We start from the raw sequence: 21,909 nt of genomic DNA on the forward strand, positions 1-21,909 counted from the left end.
CTGTCAGATTTTGATGTATTATCTGTTTTGAGTTTCCTGTCTCTAAATCCTCCCTCTCCAAGGGGAGTTTACAAAAAAATCACTCTAACGACAGGATCGAAATTCAGAACTGACAATCCTGGTTATCAACAAACATCCTCCTCCCATTCAAACTATGAATCTCTGCCCGACACACTCCTTCCTCTCTATTGATTGAAATACTAATTCGTCCTACTATCCTCCTCCCGCTTTCCCACAATTCTCCTCCTCTGAAGGTGCTGACTCTTGGGTTCAGTTTCACACTCACCTATTGCCCTCCCCAATATGTCACCCAGGTGTCTAAATCTTTACACCTGAAGTTAACAAATTTGCTAAGGGGGCGTCACAATCAAATCCAGTGACTACCCACATGTACTTTGTGTCAGGGCGGGGTCACTGCGCCCCCCACCCCCATTTTCCATCCCAGTCCCAGGAGTTTGGAGACTGGGCTCCGGATGAATAATGGTGGCCGCAGCTCCCACAATCCGCAGCGTTGGGGAAACCGCTCTATCCGCCGCGGGTGCCGGAGGCCCGGGACTGCGCATGTCCAAGGGAGAGGGGGAAACTGCGCATGTGCGGAGAATGGCGTTTGGCCGACCGCTCATCTCACCATGGGGGTCAGAGGGTCTTTCGCGTCTGCGAAGGCTTCCGCTGCCCCATTGTCTTTATGCGGGAGATTGACCAATGGGGAGAAATGGAGGGCAGGAAGGACTCTGGTCCTCCAGCCAATCAGAGCGCGGGCTTTGTGTGAATGAAGATTGAGCTTCACACAGACTAAAACTTCCTCCTGTGTCCAACATCTGTGAGTAAAACACTTTCTTTTCTCCCCCTTTCCGTTTCTTTTCTCATTCTGGGGGGAAATTGTTGACTTGCAGGAACTGAAGGGAAAGGAAGTGAATCCAGGGAGGGTGCAGACTCTGGAAAGGTTGGCCCAGGTCTCTCCCTCTCTTAAAGACATTGACATCCTTTGCTCCCTCAGCTTGACACATTTATTTGTCTGGCTAAAAGGATGGTCCCTTTCCTAATGTTCACAATTAAAGGGGTGGTCTCCCCAGGAGATGGCTGACATTTAAAGGAACAATAAATTAGTATTGGACAGAGATATGTCTGGTGTTGTTTTGTGGTATATATTAGATGTATTATTGATGGTTCTAGAATTAAATACATTTGTTATTGTTTGTAATCTTATAATATAGCAATGTAACTACGTTATATATTTCCAGTTATAGAGTCATTACGGCACTGATTGAGTCTATTTGGAAACTTGAGTTCATGCCGACTCTCTAGAGTACACCAGTCAGTCTAGTAAACCTTCTCTGAACTTCTTCCAATGGAAGTATATACCCCCTTAAAGACGGAGGCCAGAACTGCACACAGTACTCGAGGTGTGGTCTCACTGATATCCTGTGCAGCTGCAGGAAGACTTCCCTACTTTTATACTCCATCCCCCTTGCAATAAAGGCCGACATTCCAGTTGCCTTTCTCATTACTTGCTGCACCTGCATACTGACTTTATGTGATTAATGTACAAGGACACCCAGATCCCTCTGTACTGCAGCATTCTGCAATCTCCCTCCATTTAAATAATGCTCTACTTTTCTATTCTTCCTGCCAAAGTGGACAATCTCACATTTTCACACATTATATTACATCTGCTAATAATTTTCTCCCTCACTAAACCTATTGTTATCCCTTTGTGGACTCTTTGTATCCTCCTCACAACTTGCTTTCCTATCTATCGTTGTATCATTGGCAAAGTTGGCTACAATACAGTCAATTCCTTCATCCAAGTCATTAATATGAATTGTAAATAGATGGGGCCCCAGGACTGATCCCTGCAGGACTGTGGAGCCTCAGTCATTAAATATATTCAAGACAGAGAGTGATATATTTCTAGATATCGAAGATATCAAGGAATATTGAGGATAGTGCGAGAAAATGGTGCCGAGGTAGAATAGCCATGATCTCATTGAATGGCCGAGCAGGCTCAATGGGCCAACTGGTCTACTCCTGCCATTTCTTATGATCTCTGTGTCCTGGACAGGAAGCAGTGAGAGTAGATTTGTCGATCAGCATGAACCTTCATGAGAATTTGGAGGGTGTATGTTAGGTATAGCAGAGTGAGAATGGAGAGAAAGAGTGTGTGTTTGGAGAAATGAGAGAGGAAAGAATGCTCCATACAAACAAAAATTGTCTGTTCTGAACTTCTATCCTGTACTGACAATGATGCCTGTTGTGAATTCCTTTTACAGGATACGAGAAGGGGAGAGGATTTACAGACAGAAATCTGAAATCAAAGGTTAAGATCTCACAGAGTCACTCGATTTATCGGAACCTGAATATGATCAGCTTTTGAATTTAGAAGGAGAAATGTTTGTCTGTTCTGTCTGCTTCAAAAGATTTTAAACATCAGTGTGACTGGAAAAGCACCGACACACACACACCCACGTGAGAGTGTCCAAGTGCACTGACTGTGGGAAGAGCTTTAACCAGTTACATAGCCTGAAAAAACATCACCATTCACAGCAGAGAGAGACCGTACACGTGTTCTGTGTGAGGACAAGGCTTCAACTGATCGTCAAACCTGGAGAGACACAAGGACACTGAACCATGCAGAAACCATGGAAATGTGGGGACTGTGGGAAGGGATTCAAAGCCCCCTCTGAGCTGGAAACTCATCGGCGCAGTCACACCGGGGAGAGGCCATTCACCTGCTCTAAGTGTGGGAAGGGATTTGCTCGGTTACAACACCTGCAGTCACACCAGCGGGTTCACAATGGGGAGAGGCCATTCACCTGCTCCGTGTGTGGGAAGGGATTCACTCGGTTAACCAGCCTGCAGACACACCAACGAGTTCACACTGGGGAGAGGCCGTTCACTTGCACCGTGTGTGGGAAGGGATTCACTCGGTTGAACAACTTGCAAACACACCAGCGAATTCACACTGGGGAGAGGCCCTTCACCTGCTCTCACTGTGGGAAGGGATTCACTCACTTATACAACCTGCAAACACACCAGCGAATTCACAGCGGGGAGAAGCCGTTCACCTGCTCCGTGTGTGGGAAGGGATTCACTCGGTTAAACAACTTGCAGACACACCAGCGAATTCACACTGGGGAGAAGCCGTTCACCTGCTCCGTGTGTGGGAAGGGATTCACTCGGTTAACCAGTCTGCAGGCACATCAGCAAATTCACACTGGGGAGAGGCTGTTCACCTGCTCTCAGTGTGGGAAGGGATTTACTCGGTTACCCAACCTACTCACTCATCAGCGAGTTCACACCGGGGAAAGACCATTCACCTGCTCCGAGTGTGGGAAGGCATTCACTCGGTCATCCAGCCTGCTGACACACCAGCGGGTTCACACTGAGAGGCCGGTCACCTGCTCTGAGTGTGGGAAAGGATTCACTGAGTTCTGCAGACTGCAGGAACACCAGCGAGTTCACACCGGGGAGAGGCCGTTCACCTGCTCTGATTGTGGGAAGGGATTCACTTGGTTATCCCAACTGCGGACGCACCAGCGAACTCACACTGGGGAGAAACCATTCACTTGCTCTGACTGTGGAAAGGGATTCACTCAGTCATTCAACCTGTTGCTGCACCAGCGACTTCACACTGGGGCGAGGCCGTTTACCTGCCCTCAATGTGCGATTGGATTCACTCAGTCATCCCACCTGCTGAGGCCCAGCGAGTTCACACTGGGGAGAGGCCGTTCACCTGCTCTCAGTGTGGGAAGGGTTTCACTCAGTCATCCCACCTGCAGACACACCAGCGGGTTCACAGATGATTGCAGGGTTTGGATTCTGCTGTTGTTGCTGCTGTTAATCACATCCAGCACTGAACCATATTCATTCTGACAGTTGGTGAAGTGGGAGGGTCAGAGGGTTACTTTCTGCTGGACTGACCAGTCCCACGACTTTGCCCCAGTGGCTGATGCTCTTTGAGCCTTGTTGCGAATATCTTGTTTCATATTTCACAAAGATCACAGAATGAAAGCGTGTTTAGAATGTAAAATATTTGGTTTGCATTTCTTTTTGGAACTACCCAAAGCATGCCAGGTTGCCATGGAGATGGGTTGTGCTGGTTGGATGATTCTTTTGTATAATTTATCTGGGTGTTTCTCACAGAAGAAAACTATCACAGTTTGAGAGTCAAGTTGGCTGTGGTAGATTGGGAAACTACATGAAAAGTTATGACAGTAGACAGGCAATAGCTAACATTGAAGGAATTATTACACGTTTACAACAAATATAGATTCCTTTAGGGAACAAAGATGAAAAATGATGCAACTCTGCCTAACAGCCTAACAGAGAAAAGATAAAGATTGCATTAGATCAAAGGAAGAGGCTCCTAAAGTGACCAAAAAAAGTAGTAAGCCTGAGGATTGGAGCTTTTTTAGAATTCAGGAAAGGAGGACCAAGAAACTGATAAAGAAAGAGAAAACCGAACTTGAGAGCAAACTGGCGAGAAACATAAAAAGCGACTGTAAAAGCTTCTATAGGTATGTGAAAAGGAAAAGATTAGCAAAGAGAAATGTGGGTCCATTCCAGGCAGAGTCAGGAGAATTTATAATGGGGTATAAGGAATTGGCAGAGAAACTAAACAATGTGTGTCTGTCCTCACAGAGGAAGATACAGAAATCATCCCAAAAATACTAGAGAACCAAGGGACTAATGAGCATGAGGAACTGATAGAGATTAGTATTGGTAAAAAAGTAGTACTGGAGAAATGAATGAGGTTGAAAGTTGATAAATCCCCTGGACCTGGTGATCTACATCCCAGAGTGTTGAAGGAGGTGGCTGTAGAGATAGTGGGTGCATTGGTGATCATCTACCAAAATTCTATAGATTCTGGAATGGTTCCTGCAGATTGGAAGGTGGCAAATGTCACCCACTATTTAAGGAGGGAGAGAGAAAACAGGGAACTATAGACCTGCTAACCTGACATCAGTAGTAGGAAAAATGCTAGAATCTATTATAAAGGATGTGATAACATAGGAACATATGAATTAGGAGCAGGAGTAGGCCACTTGGCCCCTCGAGCCTGCTCCACCATTCAATAAGTTCATGGCTAATCTGATTGTAACCTCAGCTCCACATTCCCACCTACCCCCTGATAACCTTTTACTTCTTGTTTATCAAGAACCTATCTCGCTCTGCCTTAAAAATATTCAAAGACTCAGCTTCTCCCACCCTTTGAGGAAGAGAGATCCAAAGACTCACTGAGAGAAAAAACTCTCCTCTGTCTTTAAGTGGCGACCCATTACTTTTAAACCGTGACCCCAATTTCCAGATTCTCCCACAAGAGGAAACATCCTCTCCACATCCACCCTGTCGAGGCCCCTCAGGATCTTATATGTTTCAATCAAGCCACCTCTTACTCTTCTAAACTTCAGCAGATACAAGCCCAGCCTGTCCAACCTTTCCTCATAAGATAACCCACCCATTCCAGGTATTAGTCTAGTAAACCTTCTCTGAACTGCTTCCAACACATTTACAGCCTTCCTTAAATAAGGAGACCAATAATGTACACCGTATACCAGATGTGGTCTCACCAATGCCCTGTATAACTGAAGCATAACCTCCCTACTTCTAACAATAATATCCTGTTAGCTTTCCTAATTACTTGCTGTACCTGAATATTTAGCTTTTGCGAATCAGGCACAAGGACACCCAGATCCCTCTGTATCTCAGAGCTCTGCAATCTCTTAGCATCTTGATTATATACTTTTTTATTCTTCCTGCCAGAATGTACAATTTCACATTTTCTCACATTACGCTCCAAATGGCAGATCTTTGGCCACTCACTTAACCTGTCTATATCCTTTTGTAGTCTCCTTATGTCCTCTTCACAACTTACTTTCCTACCAGTCTTTGTGTCATCAGCAAATTTAGCGACCATCCCTTCGGTCCCTTCAACTATACTTGAATTTTCTATTTAATTTCAAGATAGAATGAAGTTGAGAGCTTAAAAGGTAACTAATCGGCATGTCTACCTGGATACAAGGCTCATGCGATTCACATTGCCATGGAAATGGGCTTCAATAGGGGAAGGATCCATGGGAAGCCATTGTCGGATCAGATTGGAAAATTCCCTGAAAAGGCATCCTTGAATTTCACAGACAGATCAATCTGCCAAGATCTGAGAGAGAGAGAGAGCTGATAGAGGCGGCAAGTCTCTGTTTCACCATGTGGGAATATGGATGGGACATTGTGCTCACGTTGAAAAGACCAAATTCATGAGGATTTAAAACAAGACTGGAAGATTTGCCTTGATTGAGTTAGAGGGATGACCCAGGAAAACGCTCACTGTGAAAGACAGTTCTGAGGTTAAAGGTTGCCAGACTGGGAAAGGAAAAGAATGGAAGTAAACCCTCAAGAGCAAAGAATCACTTTGGACAGGTTCCAGGAGAATTGAGTGTGTACTTCAAGGACAGAGTAAAATATAACTGTGGAGTGGGATTTTTGATTATGTTCAAAGCAAAATGGCAAATTTCTGTTTGTTAATTTAAGGTATATGTTGCCAACAAAAGTGGTGTTTAGTCAAAATTGCTTCTCGATTGTTTGTTGCAGTAAAAGTCACAAAACGTGAAGTCTTATTGTGTGATCCTTTAATATGTTCACTGGGAATTTGAATTTATTTTTAAAAGTTACCAGTCTTTACAGAGATCCTCACATTTGGTTTAGAGCCACAAGTTTCGACTTCCCATTTGAGCCTCCAGCACCTTTCTGTCTCTCTATTGCTCATGTCAATGACAGCCAGGCGACAGAGCTGAGGGCTGTATTTAGCTGAGAATAATGGGGCCTGCACCCCAGTTGGGAAACTGCCATGGGTGTCACACTAATAGAGAGACAGGAAGATACTGGAGGACTGACTGGAAAATGGGCCTCCAACCAATCAGCACACAGGAGGGAGTGACTGGGGCTAATGGTGACTCAACCCCCAGGGTTCAGTGCCCCTGTGTCCAAAGTCACAGTCACGGGAACAGGGTACAGAGGAGCTGAAGAGAAACAATTTGGGACCAGTAAATTATGCACATCCTTTTGCTCCAGTTCGTTTTGATCCTCAAGTAATTTTCTGTTTGATTTTTTAATCACATCCTATTTCATTACTAAACTTTTATCAGTAAAAATATTTGATTTTTCTGGACTTTTCCTGATTAGATTTACGCACTTTACTGAAGGTAGGTGAGAGGGGGTTGGCAGGCTTTTTAACAGAAAATGAGACCCTCTAAGGTAATTGGCAAAGGAGCCAGAGGGGGAGATGAGGTCTTATTTTTCTTTTGACACACAATGTGAGAAAATGGGTTTCGGGAAGTCCATCGTGATTTATTAATTCATCCAAGTTCTTCAAGGAAGTAACAAGAAATGTGGATAAAGGGGAACCTGTAGATGTGGTTTACTTAGATTTCCAGAAGTCATTTCACAAGATGCCACAACAAAGGTTGCTACACAAAATAAGAACTGGTGGTGGAGGGTGTAACATATTAGCACAGATAGAGGATTGGTTAGCTAACGGGAAACAGAGAGACGGTATAAATTGGTCATTTTCGGGTTGGTAAGATGTGACAAGTGGAGTGCCACAGGAGATCAGTGCTGGGCCCTCAACCATTTACAATCTATATCGATGACTTGGATGACAGGATCAAATGTATGGTGGCTAAATTTGCTGATGACATAGATACATAGGAAAATATTTTGTGAAGAGGATTTAAGGAGTCTGCAAAGGGATATAGATGGTTAAGTGAGTGGGCAAAAACTTGGCAGATGGAGTATAATGTGGGAAAATGTGAATTTATCCACTTTGACAGGAAGGATAAAAAAAAAAGCATATTATTAAAATGGAGAGAAATTGCAGAGGTCTGAGGTACAGAAGGATCTGGGTGTCCTGGTACATGAACCACAAGAAGTTAGTCTGCAGGTACAGCAAGTGATTAGGAAGGCAAATGGTATGTTGTCATGCAGTGTAAGGGGAATAGAATAAAAAAGTAGGGAAGTTTTCCTGCAGCTGTTCAGGGCCTTGGTGAGACCACATCTGGAATACTGACTACAATTTTGGTCTCCTTATTTAAGCAATTACATAACTGCATTCGAAGCAGTTCAGAGAAGGTTCACTCGCCTGATTCCTGGAATGAGGGGGTTATCCTCTGAGGAAAGGTTGGACAGGTTAGGCCTGTATCCATTGGAGTTCAGAAGAATGAGAGGTGATCTTATTGCAACTTATAGGATCCTGAGGGGACTTGACAGGGTGGATGCTGAAAGAATGTTTCCCCTTGTTAGAGAGAATAGACAGAGGGGACACAGTTTAAAAATAAGGGGGGTCTCCCGTTTAAAACGGAGATGAGGAGAATTTTTTTCTCTCGGGGGTTGGAGGTCTGTGGAACTCCCTTCCCCAGAGTGCGGTGGAGGCCGGGTCACTGAATAGTTTGAAGGCTGAGTTTGATAGATTCTTGATTGACAAGGGAGTGAAAAGGTTTCGGGGGTTGCAAGGAAAGTGGATTGAGACCACAATCAGATCAGCCATGATCTTATTGAATGGTGGAGCAGGCTCGAGGGGCAGAATGGCCTACACCTGCTCCTAATTTGTTTGTATTAACCCTTTATCCCCCTTTCCCAAACTCTGAAATGATTCACAGTGATAACCCTTATTGGTGACAGTGGTTAGATTTTATTCAGTATAAATAAGACCTGACACATGCTCATGTCTGAGCAGTAGTATCAAAGTGCAGCAGCATTACCATTACACTCTGGATAGAAGCACCATCTCCACGTAAATGCTCCCTGGTCTGCGCCAGATGCCAGGGTACCAGTCAATGCAATATATAAAACCTCTGCAAGTCTCTGTGCTCGGGGGAAACCCTTCTGATACTTTTTTACATCACAAAGTCTCTGGAGACTGATTTAACCCAACCATTGCTGAGCTAACACTTGAACGGACCAATTAATAAACCTGTCATTGAACCATCTGTACCTGCCCAAGCCACGTCAAACTCTCAAACAATTGGCTTCCCACGCTCCGTCCCTGGTACAGGGAGTCGGCATTCCCATGCCAAGCAGTGAAAACATGGTGGCCTTGACACCCAGGTGTGGTCTAGGATTCAAGGCACTCTTGTTTCTCTGTCCTCTGGGAGCTGTTCATCTCCCTGTTCCCACATAGCAAGTCGTCTGTTCTCAGCTCTGCCAGATTTCTGCTGAAGTTTGGCCCCTTTTACACCTTTCGGATCAGTAAAACAATTAGAGAATGAAGACCCGTGTGTGGTTTTCTTTTAAAGAAGTTCAGAGGCAAAGGATACAAATTTCTCCAAGATACAGCTGTCAACTTATTCATTTCATCTTCACTTTCTTGCCTTTCACTAGAATGTAGGTGGAAACCAGATTGATACATTCCACTGAACTACACCCAAGGTGAGTTATTACAATTCCTTTACTGTCCAGTACAATATTTTCCGAATACCTTCAAAACAGAAAACAAATATTCCAATTTGATTTCAAGCATTAACACATTTTGTATGTTCTTTATTTTAGACATCAGGCTGGGGTTTTTCTCCTTGGAGCAAAGGAGGTTGAGGGGAGATCTGATAGAGGTGTACAAGATTATGACAGATTTAGATAAGATGGACAAAGAAAAGCTGTTCCCATCAGCTGATGGTACAAGGACGAGGGAGACACAGATTTAAGGTTTTGTGTAAGAGATGCAGAGGGAATGTGGAAGAACTGTTTTATGCAGTGAGTGGTAATGAGCTGGAACTCGTTGCCTGTGTGGGTGGTGCAAGCGGAGACGATGAACGATTTCAAAAGGAAATTGGGTGGAGACTTGAGCAAATAAACTTTCAGGGATATGGGGATAGTACGGGACAGTGGGATTGATTTGCTCCACAGAGAGCTGGCATGGACTCGAGGGGCTGAATGGCCTCCTCTGTCCCAATGACTCTCTGATCTAAAGAGAAGAATTTCAGCTGCTCCAGTCTCTCCAACTAACTGAAGTCCCTCATCCCTGGTGCCATTCTCGTAAATCTCCTCTGCACCCTCTCTAAGAATTTCACATCTTGCCTAAGGCGTGTGGCCCAGATATAGGGTTCCATTCTAGAGGGATAGAATTGAAAAGCAGGGAGGTCATGTTCACCTTGTTTCGAACCATGGTTAGACTACACTGGGAGTACTGTAAACATTTGTGATCTCCATTTAGAAAAAGGAAATAGAGGCACTGGAGAAGGGGCAACAAAGATTCACAAGAATAAAACCAAAACTGAGAGCATTTAACCCTCAGGAAAGGCTGGGGCTGCTTTTCTCTAGAAAAGAGAAGACTGAAGGGTGACCTGATGGAAGTCTTTAAGATGATCAAGGGGTTCAATAATCCAATAGGGATTTCATGAGAAACCTCTTTACCCAGCATGTGGTGAGAAAGCGGAACTCGCTACAACAGCAAGTGGGTGAGCAGAATAGAATGAATACATTCAAGGGGAAGCTAGAAACATACATGAGGGAGAAAGGAATAGAAGGATATGCTAATGGAGGAGATGAAGAGGGGTGGGTGGAGGCTCAAGTGGAGCATAAATACTGACATAGATCAATTGAGCTGACTGGCCTGGCTCTGTGCCGTAGACTCAATGGGAAAGACAAACGTATTTATTTTAGATCTACCTGTAGTGATCGGGAGAACAATGTTTACTATGCAGGATAAAATAAATGTCCTTCATCAGCTTTTGTGGACCAGTTCAGTGGAAAAGTGCATTCCCAGGCTCAAAGAGCATCAGCCCACTGGAAGCAAAGTCGTGAGACCGGCCAGTCCAGCAGAAAGAAACCTTCCGACCCTCCCACTTCACCAACTGTGAGAATGAACATGGTTCGGTCCTGGATGTGATTAACAGCAGCAATAACAGCAGAATCCAACCCCTGTAATCACTTAAACTCTGTAGTGTCCGAGCAGGGTGGATAACAGAGTGAATCCTTTCCCACACACAGAGCAGATGAACGGCCTCTCCCGAGTGTGAACTCACTGGTGGGTCAGCAAATAGGTTGACCGAGTGAATCCCTTCCCACACTCAGAGCAGGTGATGGCCTTTCTCCTGTGTGAACCCGCCAGTGTGTCAGCAGGGCGGATGAATCACTAAATCCCTTCCCACACACAGAGCAGGTGAACAGCCTCTCCCCGGTGTGAACTCGCTGGTGTGTTCGCAGATGTGTTGACCGACTGAATCCCTTCCCACACTCAGAGCAGGTGAACGGTCTGACTCCAGTATGGACTTGCTGGTGTGTCTGCAGGTTGAATGACTTAATGAATCCCTTCCCAAACTCAGAGCAGGTGAATGGCCTCTCCCTGGTGTGACTGTGTTGATGAGATTCCAGTTCAGATAGGCAACGGAATCCCTTTCCACCGTCCCCACATTGCCACGGTTTCTCCATGGTGCAGATCTCATAGATAGAAATAGAGTCTATGTCTATCTGTGTCTTTGTGTCTCTCCAGTTTTGAGATTCTGTTGAGGCCACGAACATACAGAGAACACATGAACGGTCTCTTCCGCTGTGAATGGTGTGCTGTTTTCTCAGGCTGTGTAACTGGTGAAAGCTCTTTCCACAGTCAGTTCACTGGAACACTCTCACTTGTGTGTGTATGTCTCGGGCCTTTTCCAGTCACCCTGATGTTTAGAATGTAGGCAAATTACAGAAACATTTCTCCTCCTGGATTCAAAGGCCAATGATATTCAGGTCCCAGTGAATCGTGTGACTCGGTTAGATGTTGAAGTTTGGTTTGAGATTTCTGTCTGCAAAACTTCCCCTTTTGATATCTGTAAAAGGAATTTACAAAGTCATCGCTGTCAGTAAGGATAGAAACTCAGAACAGACAATTCTAGTTTCTTGGGAACATTCCTTCCACTCCATCCCAAACATTTAGCCCCCAGAATGAGAAAAGAAATGGAAAGGGGGAAACATTGATTTCCTCACAGATGTTGCCCAGAGGAGGAAGTTTCAGTCTGAAGCTCATTGTCCAATTCTGCATTGTGACGTCCACAATGGAACCCTGCCTGAATCAGTCAATAGGAATCAGTCTGCTCCGTGGCGACGTCATCGGGCTCCAGCCTGCAGGCCAGGCGCGCGGACACTGGAGCCCCGCCCCCACCCATTGTTCCCCCTCCCCCTCCACCACTTCCTCGAGCCAAGGTTTCCAGTCAACCGGCTGACGGTCCCGGCCAGAGCCAGAAGCTGCTCGGAGAACTCGGGAGAGGGGAAGCTGCGCATGTGCGAGGAAGGGCCCGCCCCTTCCCTTCATGCTGAAGGATTGACCATTGGGAAGAGTTGGAGGACTGGAACGACACTGGTCCTCCAGCCAATCAGAGCGCGGGCTTTGTGTGAATGAAAATTGAGCTTCTCGCAGGCGAAAACTTCCTCCTGTGTCCAACATCTGTGAGTAAAACACTCTCTTTTCTCCCCCTTTCCATTTCTTTTCTCATTCTGGGGGGAAATTGTTGACTTGCAGGAACTGAAGGGAAAGGAAGTGAATCCAGGGAGGGTGCAGACTCTGGAAAGGTTGGCCCAGGTCTCTCTCTCTCTCCCTCTTAAAGACATTGACATCCTTTGCTCCCTCAGCTTGACACATCTATTTAACCGCAACCCACCCTGCTCTCATGCCCACATGTCCGTCCTTGGCCTGCTGCAATGTTCCAGTGAAGCCCAACGCAAGCTGGATGAACAGCACCTCACCTTCCGATTAGGCACTTTACAGCATTCCGGACTTAACATTGAGTTCAACAACTTTAGACCATGAACTCTCTCCTCCATCTTTTTTCCCACCAACGTCCCCAACCTCCCCCCCACACCACCCCCCCCCACTCACCCCCAGGGCAATCTGTCACTTGCTCATGTTGTTCTTTACAGAGTGCTTACCCTTGTCCGGCTGTTATCTCATTCTGCTTTCTATCCTTAATGTCACCATCAGCACCTCCTTTAGCCAGTACCAGCACCATTAACACCCCTTTGTCCTTTTGTCCATGATATCTCTGTCAATCTCTCCTTTGCCTCCACCTGTCGCTGGTCTTCAATCCAGCTTCGCCTGCTCCACCCCCCTTAAACAGCATAAATTTCACCACATTTTTACTTCTCTTTAGCTCTGAAGAAGAGTCATACGGACTCAAAATGTTAACTCTGTCTTTCTCTCCACAGATGCTGTTGGACTTGCTGAGCTTTTCCAGCATTTTTCGTTTTTGTGACACATTTATTTGTCTGGCTAGAAGGATGGTCTCTTTCCTAATGTGCACAACTAAAGGGGTGGTTTCCCCAGGAGATGGCTGACATTTAAGGGGACAGTAAATTAATATAGGACAGAGATATGTCCAGTGTTGTTATGTGTTACATATTAGATATCTTATTTATGGCTCTGTAATGAAGGATATTTATTATTATTTCTAGCCTTGTGATATAGTACTGTGGCTACATTATTCATACAGTCATTATGGCACAGAAGGAATCCATTCAGCAACTCGAGTACTCTCTGTCGAGCAATCCCATTACTCCCATTCCTGTTCTATATCCTCGTGACCTTGCAAGTTTATTTCCTTCACGTGCCCATCCAATTTCCTTTTGAAATCATCGAACATCTCCAATTCCACCATCCTCTTCGGCAGCCAGCTTGTTTTCATGGCTACCTTAATAAAGTCCTTACTGACATTGTTCATGAATCTCTGATCAAGTAATACAGCACTGTGTATTAAACACATTTTTAGTCCAGAATGTATTCAGTTTACAGCCTGCATCAAGATTTTCAGGTCTTTATATCCTGGAAAGGAAGTGGTGAGCATGGATCTGTTTATCAGCATGAATCAGCACCTTCAGGGGAATTTGAAGGGTGTATATTCGGTACAGCAGAATGAGAAAGGAGGGAGAGTGTGTGGGATGGAGATTTACACTTTTTGGGGAACAAGAGAGGAAAGAATGTTCCATAGAAAATAGAAATGTCTGTTCTGCATTTCTATCCTGTACTGACAGTGATGACTTTTGTAAACATCTTTTGCAGGATATTAGAAGAGGCGGATTTTCAGACAGAAAACCAAACATCACATCAAGATCTGACAGAACCACTTGATTCATTGGGACATGAGTGTCATCGGCCTTTGAATCAAGAGGGAGAAATGTTTATCTGTTCTGCCTGCATCAAATGATTATGAACATCAATGTGACTGGAAAAGCACCGGGACACACACACCCGAGTGAGAGTGTTTCCAGTGCACTGACTCTGGTAAGAGCTTTAACCAATTACACAGCCTGAGAAAACATTGCACCATTCACAACAGGGATCTGTGTTCTGTATGAGGACGAGGCTTCAACTGATCACCGAACCTGGAGAGTCAGAAGGACACCCACATCATGGAGAAACCATGGAAATGTGGGGACTGTGGGAATGGATTCAAATCTCCATCTGCGCTGGAGATTCATCAACGTAGTCACACTGGAGAGAGGCCATTCACCTGCTCAACATGTGGGAAGGGATTCAGTAATTCATCCACACTGCATGCACACCAGCGAGTTCACAGTGGGGAGAGGCCGTTCACCTGCTCTGAGTGTGGGAAGGGATTCACTCGCCAATCCCACCTGCAGACACACCAGCAAGTTCACACTGGGGATAGGCCATTCACCCGCTGTGTGTGTGGGAAGGGGTTCATTCATTCAGGCAACCTGCAGACACACCAGTGAGTTCACACTGGAGAGAGGCCATTTACCTGTTCCGCGTGTGGGAAGGGTTTCAGCGATTCATCCACCTTGCACAGACACGAGCCAGTTCACACTGGAGAGAGGCCGTACAGCTGCTCTGAGTGTGGGAAGGGATTCGCTCGGCAATCCCACCTGCAGACACGCCAGCGAGTTCACATCGGGGAGAGGCCATTCACCTGCTCTCTGTGTGGGAAGGGATTCAGTCATTCAGGCAACCTGCTGAAACATGAGCGAGTTCACGCTGAGGAGAAGCCGTTCACCTGCAGTCAGTGTGGGAAGGATTCACTTGGTTATGCAGCCTGCAGACACACCAGCGAGTTCACAGTGGGGAGAGGCCATTCAGCTGCTCTTTGTGTGGGAAGGAATTTAGTGAATTATCCACCCTAGGGAAGCACCAGCGAGTTCACACCGGGGAGAGACCGTTCACCTGCACTGTGTGGGAAGGGATTCACTTGGTTATCCAGCTTGCTCAGACACCAGCGAATTCACAAATGATTGCAGGGGTTGGGTTCTGCTGTTATTGTTGCTGTTAATCACATTCAGACTGAACCATGTTTATTCTGACACTTGGTGAAGTGGGAGGGACAGAGGGCTTCTTCCTGCTGTTATCTGACAGGTGGTTTCGAGCAAAGAAAATTGAACAGAATTTTGACAATGTGAGAGAAATTGTATTCATGGAAGAATTTAAAAACCACATTTCATGAGCTATCAGGGCATATCTGCAGGACCCGTAAGGTTTTTAATATAAGGGAAGCTGCTGTTTTAGCTGATGGCAATGATTTAACCCACAGACACCTGGCTGGCAGCAAACCACAGGTTGGAGAGGTGAATCGTATGAGAATGAACAGAACATGTGGTGAGGACAGTAGGAATGAAAAAAGAGATTCTCCCCAGGGTGGTAAAAAAATCTAGTGGAGAGCATATTACTGAGTCAGAAAGACCAACATGTTTTCACTGTCATAGAGTTGGACATTTAAGTACAGCTTATTGGAAATTAAAAACTAAACCAGTGGCATTGGTGAAAGTGGCTGGTGTTTCTCCAGAGAAGGTTGTACCAGAGAGGGAAGCTTGTGAGAAAGCAATACCTTCTAATGTATTTACCATGGGTGTAAATAGAGACATGAGGGATTATGAAGGATTTCTATTTGAAGGGGAAGTCACTCCCAGAAAGAGCCTGAAAGATTGTTATCCTGTGAGATACTGGTTTAGCTCAGTGCTAAATATTTAGACTTTTCTTCAAAAAGCTCACTGAATAAAAATGTATTGGTACGGGGTATTGATGGGGAGTGTGTGACTATCCCATTGTGTAGAGTGAATTTAAACTATGCTTTAGTAAAAGGCTCTGTTATTGTTGGTGTTGCTTCTAAATTACTGATTACAGATATAGATTTTATATTGGGGAATTATTGAGCGGGTGATATTGTTTTTCCACTTTCTGGGACTGTGTTCACAGTTCAGAAGATGTTTCTGAGAGTAAAAAGCCGTTGCCTATTGATGACCCAGTTAAGCAACAAACTGATATAAATAAAGATCCTGATGTACCCACCTGAGTACTGGACAGTGTAGAGTCAGGAAAAGTGCCTGAAGCATTTCAAGATAAAAGTCCACCACAGAAGGGACTAAGACCTCAAAGTAACCCTGAAGGGTTAATGACCCCTAACACTGAATTACATGTAGCTGCCAGTGCTGAGGCAGAACAAGATATAGGAGCAGCAGGTTGGGATGGGCAATAAATGCTGGCCCAGCCAGTGAAGCCCACATCCTGTGAATGAATAAAAGAAAAGTTCAGGCAAATGGACAGTTCACAAAAAAATACATTTAAAACCCCAACATGATCGGAATGAAGTAGGTTTTGTGAGCGACGTGGAAGATTCAAAAGCTCGAATAAAGATGAAAGTCCAGAATGAAGAAGCTGTCAACATTGCTGGAAAGGAATGAAATAAAACTGGGTCTGAATGGGGACACCTTTAACAAACCTTTGGGATGTTCCCAGGAACAGAAGTGAATGAACCTTCAAGATATCGTTAAGTATAAGGGAACTTGTGGGGAGAAGTAAAAACGTAGAACTGGGTTCATAGCAATGAACTATAGTGTTCAGTTCATAGTGCTGGTTTTTAATATTATTTTGTTTTATATATACAGTAAAGTTTGTTTTTGTTTGAAAACGTGGAATCTTGTGGTGTAATTCTTTCAGTTATCACTGGGTGTTCAAACTTCTTTTTAAATGTTAACGGTCCTGACCGGGAATGTAACAATTGGCACAAACAACATTTCAAAACAAATCCAAGAGGCAAAAACACAATTTTCCTTACTTTATACAAAGCATTATTACATTGTAAGACATCCCTCTTCTAGGATCCCTAGTAATTTCTTACTTTGAGCACGTCTTTTCGTGAAACAATCTGATAATTGATGATGAAAAATGGAACTAATTGTAGTCCCTTCTAAAGCAGGAGGGCTATTGTCCAGCACAGAGGGTAATTTGGGATTTCTCTTATAGGCCATTTGTTAGAGACTATACCCTCCAACCATCTGAAGTGAATTCTTTACATGAATCGTCCATGTCAGTGCAGTTGTCAACTTGCAGTTTGGCTGATCAGCTAGCTAAGATTTTCTGCAGCTTTCATTGATCACAGCGTGATTCCTTTCACAGAGTCCATTGCTGAAAGGACTTACGGGCTGTGGTGTTCATGACCATCATGTTCATGTTTTCACACACGTCTTTAAACTCGTCATTCGCAAATTTCCCCTCCATTATCAGCCAGAAACTTAGCTGGTGCCCCGGGTCCAGTCCCTATCCATTTCCCCATGACTTGGTCTATAATCTCCCTTTTGTCCTTGCCATGTACTATTGGAGAAAGACCAAATCGGGTTACCATGTCTACAAAGTGTAGAATGAAAATATTTCTGTCTTTGTCCCATCCCTTTAGATCCATGGCAACGACCTGGTTAAAGTCATGTGCCGAGGGAAGGTTTACAATAGGATGTGATGGCATCCTCCCATACTTTTTACACATTTCACACTTTGCACTTATCTCTTCTATGAGACTCGTATACTTTTTGTCAACCACCCCTGCATTACTGAGCAGGATTTTTAATCTTTGACAGGAAGGGTGAGCAAATTGTTTGTTTAGCTTTAAAATAATTTGTTTTTTTTACTCTGATTCTTATCACTGATACTATTAATCCTTCTCAAACACTATGATTAGAAACATCAGGTATTGTTAAGGGGAGACGACAATGTCCTGATTGAGCAAACTGCAGATCCACTGACTTTCCAAAAACAATTGCCTTATCTTGCTCCCTATCCAGTTGAATTTGTGCCTTTTTCATGGAAGGTTTACTCAACAGTAAGGGTATCTCACTAGAGCCTACACCGGCCCTGATAAAGTAGCTGACTCCAGCTAATTTGCAAAAATCCCCACTCTTTTTAGTGACTTCAATGTGTTGACATCACCAAACCCAAATAAGTAGAACTCCTTAACCTTGTGTTGATCGTCACTATGAGGTGAATCTGGGTAACATTTTCACCAATCTGATCCACATACTGTCGAGGTGCAGCCACTGTCTAACACAGCACAGTTGAATGAGTCTGTGACGAACACAATCACCACTGGATGAAATCTCCTTGTGACTAGTACAATTCCTATAGAGTGATCATAATCATAATCTTCAGCCTCAGAATTCTCTGTATCATATGTCACTTCGAAGACCCTCATTTTCCACTTTGGGCAGTTCATCACATAATGATATTTTGAGTCAGACCTGAAACAACTGTTAATTGTTCCCTGGTCATTCCTGAGGTCATTCACCTATTAGTGCTGTTCCAATCCTGTCTTTTGTTGTGATATCCAGATCTGCTAAAGATGGTTTCACCCTCATTCGAAACCTGTCAAAATCCTACAATGCTTCATAGGCATCCAATATATCATCTTTCTTGTAAATCGCATCAATGAACCCGAATAGAAGATCCAAACCTTCTTCAGTATCCAACTGACGGGCATCCAGCTCACTAAATACTTTGCTTCTGATTTTACTTTTGTTGGGAAGTGACAATGCCAAGACCAGACCTTGTTTCCTCCTTGGTAGGGACGTAACCTGTGTCCACATATCCACTTCATTCTTCCACTGGTCGTGTGGCTCAGACTCCGAGAACATCAGCGGGTAATCAGACCCTGACAATTTCCAATTGCTTTCAGCCATTTCTCACAAAAGCTACTCGGGTTCTAAGCCTCTGTTTAATGTTTTATTTTCCTCTAGTTACCAACATTCACCATTAGACAAGCATTCTCTGTTACCATGTTATCATGTTGATAGCCTGATGGCGAAGGAAGAAACTGCAGCCAATCTTTACTTGGTACAGATTTATTCACTGAGTGAAACATTACAGGTATATACCTCCTGACTTGACTCCACTCTATGTCAGTAAGGGTCTCCTTATATGTGCTCAAGTAACAATCCAATACATGATGTCCACTCGTATATACTTAACCTCAATTCACGCAATCAACAGCCACAGTCAGAGCATCTAAAAGGTCTCTAATTGGTGTGACTGTCATAGTGTGTCAGCAGCTCGGATGAATAGGTGAATCCGTTCCCACACTCAGAGCAGGTGAATGGCCTCTCCCTGGTGTGAACTCGCTGGGGTCTCAGCAGGGTGGATCGATCACTGAATCCCTTCCCACACTCAGAGCAGGTGAATGGCTTCTCCCCGGTGTGAACTCGCTGGTGTGTCAGCAGATGGGATGACCGGGTGAATCCCTTCCCACACTCGGAACAGGTGAATGGCCTCTCCCCGGTGTGAACTCGCTGGTGTGTCAGCAGATCAGATGACCGAGTGAATCCCTTCCCACACTCAGAGCAGGTGAACGGCCTCTCCCCAGTGTGAACTCGCTGGTGTGTCTGCAGCGTGGATGACCGAGTGAATCCCTTCCCACACACGTAACAGAGGAACGGCCTCTCCCCAGTATGAACCCGCTGGTGTGCCAGCAGGTCGCATGATCGGGTGAATCTCTTCCCACATTCAGAACAGGCGAGCCAGTCCCCGGTGTGAACTCGCTGGTGTGTCAGCAGGTAGGATGACCGAGCGAATCCCTTCCCACACTCAGAGCAGGTGAATGGCCTCTCCCCAGTGTGAACTCGCTTGTGCATCAGCAGGGAGGATGAATCACTAAATCCCTTCCCACACTCCGAACAGGTGAACGGCTTCTCCCCAGAGTGAATTCGCTGGTGTCTCCACAGGTGGGATGAATTACTGAATCCCTTCCCACATTCAGAACATGTGAACGGTCTCTCCCCAGTATGAACTCGCTGGTGTGATTGCAGGCTGGATAAATGACTGAATCCCTTCCCACACTCCGGGCAGGTGAATGGCCTCTCCCCAGTGTGAACTCGCTGGTGTGACTGCAGGTGAGATGACTGAGTGAATGCCTCCCCACACTCAGAACAGGTGAATGGCCTCTCCCCGGTGTGACTGCGCCGATGAGTTTCCAACATAGATGGATATTTGAATCCCTTCCCACAGTCCACACATTTCCACGGTTTCTCCATGGTGCACGTGTCCTTGTGTCTCTCCAGGTTCTACGATCAGTTGAAGCCTCGTCCTCACACAGAACACATGTACAGTCTCTCCATGCTGTGAATGGCAATGTTTTTCTCAAGCTGCGTAACTGGTTAAAGTTGTTCCCACAGTCAGTCTCTCACTTGGGTGTGTGTGGCTCGGTGCCTTTCCAGTCACACTGATGTTTAAAACCTTTTGAAGCAGACAGAACAGACAAACATTTCTCCTTCTAGATTCAAAGTTGATCATATTCAGGTCCCGATGAGTCGAGTGAGTCTGTCAGATCTTGACGTGATGTTTGGTTTGAGATTGCTGTATGCAAATCCTCAACTTCTAATATCCTGCTAAAGGAGTTTACAAAAGTCATTATTGTCAGTACGGGATAGAAATTCAGAACAGACAATTCTAATTTCTGTGGAACATTCTTTCCTCTCTCATTCCCCAAAAGCAGTAAATCTCCATCCCACACACTCTCACTCCATTTTCACTCTGCTGCACCCAAGATACACCCAATAGTACTGCACTAAAAATGTGTCTAAAACACAGTGCTCTATTACATGATTAGAGATACATGGTGCTGTGGGGATGAACTTTATTTCAACAGCCAGTGGTGATGTCCTGGAACCCACTGCCTATGAGGCTGGTGGTTCCAGAGATGATCAATAATTTCTAAATGAAATTGAATTGACACTTGAAGGAAATGAACATGTAGGAGAACGGGGGTATAGAAGGGGAATGGGATTGACTGGATCGCTCTACAGAGAGTTGGTATGGACTCGAGTTGTCAAATGGACTCCTTCTGTGTCAGAATTGTTCCATCATTGAAAATATATTAAGTAGCTACAGTACTGTCCTCCAAGACTAGGATAACAAATGAACTTTATGACAAAACTATCAATAATATATCTAAAGTTTCCCCCGTTACAGAAGTATAACAATTTTCATAATATTATTCTGGTTTATTGTCAAGTAGGTTTATGAGTGTGAGCGTGGATGGTTCTCTCTGTGTGATTTAACTACATTTGGAGTCAGGGAAACTGCAAGCTTGAAATTATCAAAAGAAGTTAGGTGTAGAAATGTACTTGAAATGCGAATGAGTAAACATCAATGGGGTCCTAGCATGTAAGGTGTGAAGGGAATTTGCGTTTCTAATGAAGTGAAGGGGTTGTTTGGATTTCAAAGGGATGTTAGGATTTTTACAACTAGCCAGATGAGCAAGGCTAAGCATTGTGTTCATTTTTCCCAAAGGTTACTGATAATATTGGCAACATGAAAGATTGTTAATGTATGGGAAACAGCCTTCGGGAAGCTTCCACCCATTTGTGCATAAGTCTACTGTGTCCAGAAATTAAAGTTGAAGACAAGCTTTTGGAATTCCTCTGTCAAGTGGGTTCTGTGTTAACTTGCTGACTTATTTTTTAAATTTAAAATCTATTTTGGATTGTTGCCTTAAAGGTGGTGTATAATTTGGAGTTAGGTCAATTAGGAATTTGAGGATTTGTTATAGCATTAAGAAATTGTAATCTTATGTGTGTGCTTGAAATCTTTCCTTTTGTTAATAAATATTTTAATTTCATGTTTAAAATCTCTAAAGGTCTTAGTGGACTCCTTGTTTTTGAATTCAGTGCACA

General features: G+C 44.5%; 6 protein-coding genes, 2 long non-coding RNA genes and 1 pseudogene across 10 annotated transcripts in view; 4 read left to right on the forward strand and 5 right to left on the reverse strand.

The window, feature by feature from the left end:
- The window catches only part of LOC144697287 (uncharacterized), a 685,032-nt gene extending 672,916 nt beyond the window's left edge, over positions 1-12,116 (reverse strand). Inside the window, exon 1 of the mRNA XM_078569242.1 lies at positions 12,034-12,116. The gene's annotated coding sequence lies outside the window, so the exon portion shown is untranslated. The remainder of the gene's footprint in view (positions 1-12,033) is intronic.
- LOC144697361 (uncharacterized) overlaps positions 1-21,909 on the reverse strand; it is a 392,999-nt gene that overhangs the window by 353,030 nt on the left and 18,060 nt on the right. The window lies entirely within an intron of this gene.
- LOC144697960 (uncharacterized) overlaps positions 1-21,909 on the forward strand; it is a 274,230-nt gene that overhangs the window by 205,967 nt on the left and 46,354 nt on the right. The window lies entirely within an intron of this gene.
- Positions 1-21,909, forward strand: part of LOC144697288 (uncharacterized) — a 211,873-nt gene that overhangs the window by 133,166 nt on the left and 56,798 nt on the right. The window lies entirely within an intron of this gene.
- The window catches only part of LOC144696980 (uncharacterized), a 322,849-nt gene that overhangs the window by 87,888 nt on the left and 213,052 nt on the right, over positions 1-21,909 (reverse strand). The window lies entirely within an intron of this gene.
- LOC144697362 (uncharacterized) overlaps positions 1-21,909 on the forward strand; it is a 97,220-nt gene that overhangs the window by 4,898 nt on the left and 70,413 nt on the right. The gene's annotated exons all lie outside the window — the stretch shown is intronic.
- LOC144696969 (uncharacterized) lies at positions 592-15,255 on the forward strand. Of its 2 annotated transcripts, XR_013580287.1 has the most exons (3): positions 592-820; positions 2,271-4,517; positions 14,024-15,255. XR_013580287.1 is itself a non-coding variant. In XM_078568696.1 (2 exons), the coding sequence occupies exon 2, from the start codon at positions 2,629-2,631 to the stop codon at positions 3,871-3,873; it is 1,245 nt and encodes a 414-aa protein (XP_078424822.1). In that variant the 5' UTR covers positions 592-820; positions 2,271-2,628; the 3' UTR covers positions 3,874-6,602. The 2 variants fall into 2 exon arrangements, 1 of the variants encoding a protein (XP_078424822.1); XM_078568696.1 differs by lacking the exon at positions 14,024-15,255 and having other exon boundaries at positions 2,271-6,602.
- LOC144697319 (uncharacterized) lies at positions 8,661-11,990 on the reverse strand. The gene is made up of 2 exons (XM_078569298.1): positions 10,657-11,990; positions 8,661-9,469 (listed from the first exon to the last, which is right to left on the reverse strand). Exon 1 carries the CDS (start codon positions 11,506-11,508, stop codon positions 11,020-11,022), a length of 489 nt encoding a protein of 162 aa, XP_078425424.1. The 5' UTR covers positions 11,509-11,990; the 3' UTR covers positions 8,661-9,469; positions 10,657-11,019.
- The window catches only part of LOC144697445 (uncharacterized), a 296,141-nt pseudogene continuing 293,096 nt past the window's right edge, over positions 18,865-21,909 (reverse strand). The window contains exon 3 of the transcript XR_013580366.1: positions 18,865-20,176. The product of XR_013580366.1 is annotated as an uncharacterized LOC144697445 (transcript). The remainder of the gene's footprint in view (positions 20,177-21,909) is intronic.

Source organism: Cetorhinus maximus, chromosome 23 (assembly GCF_964194155.1).
Source record: "Cetorhinus maximus chromosome 23, sCetMax3.hap1.1, whole genome shotgun sequence".
NCBI classification, from domain to species: domain Eukaryota; kingdom Metazoa; phylum Chordata; class Chondrichthyes; order Lamniformes; family Cetorhinidae; genus Cetorhinus; species Cetorhinus maximus.

Excerpts from the sequence above, each read along its gene's own strand:
- LOC144696969 (XM_078568696.1), top strand. The coding sequence starts at position 2,629 with ATGCAGAAACCATGGAAATGTGGGGACTGTGGGAAGGGATTCAAAGCC.
- LOC144697319 (XM_078569298.1), bottom strand. The coding sequence starts at position 11,508 with ATGTTCGTGGCCTCAACAGAATCTCAAAACTGGAGAGACACAAAGACA.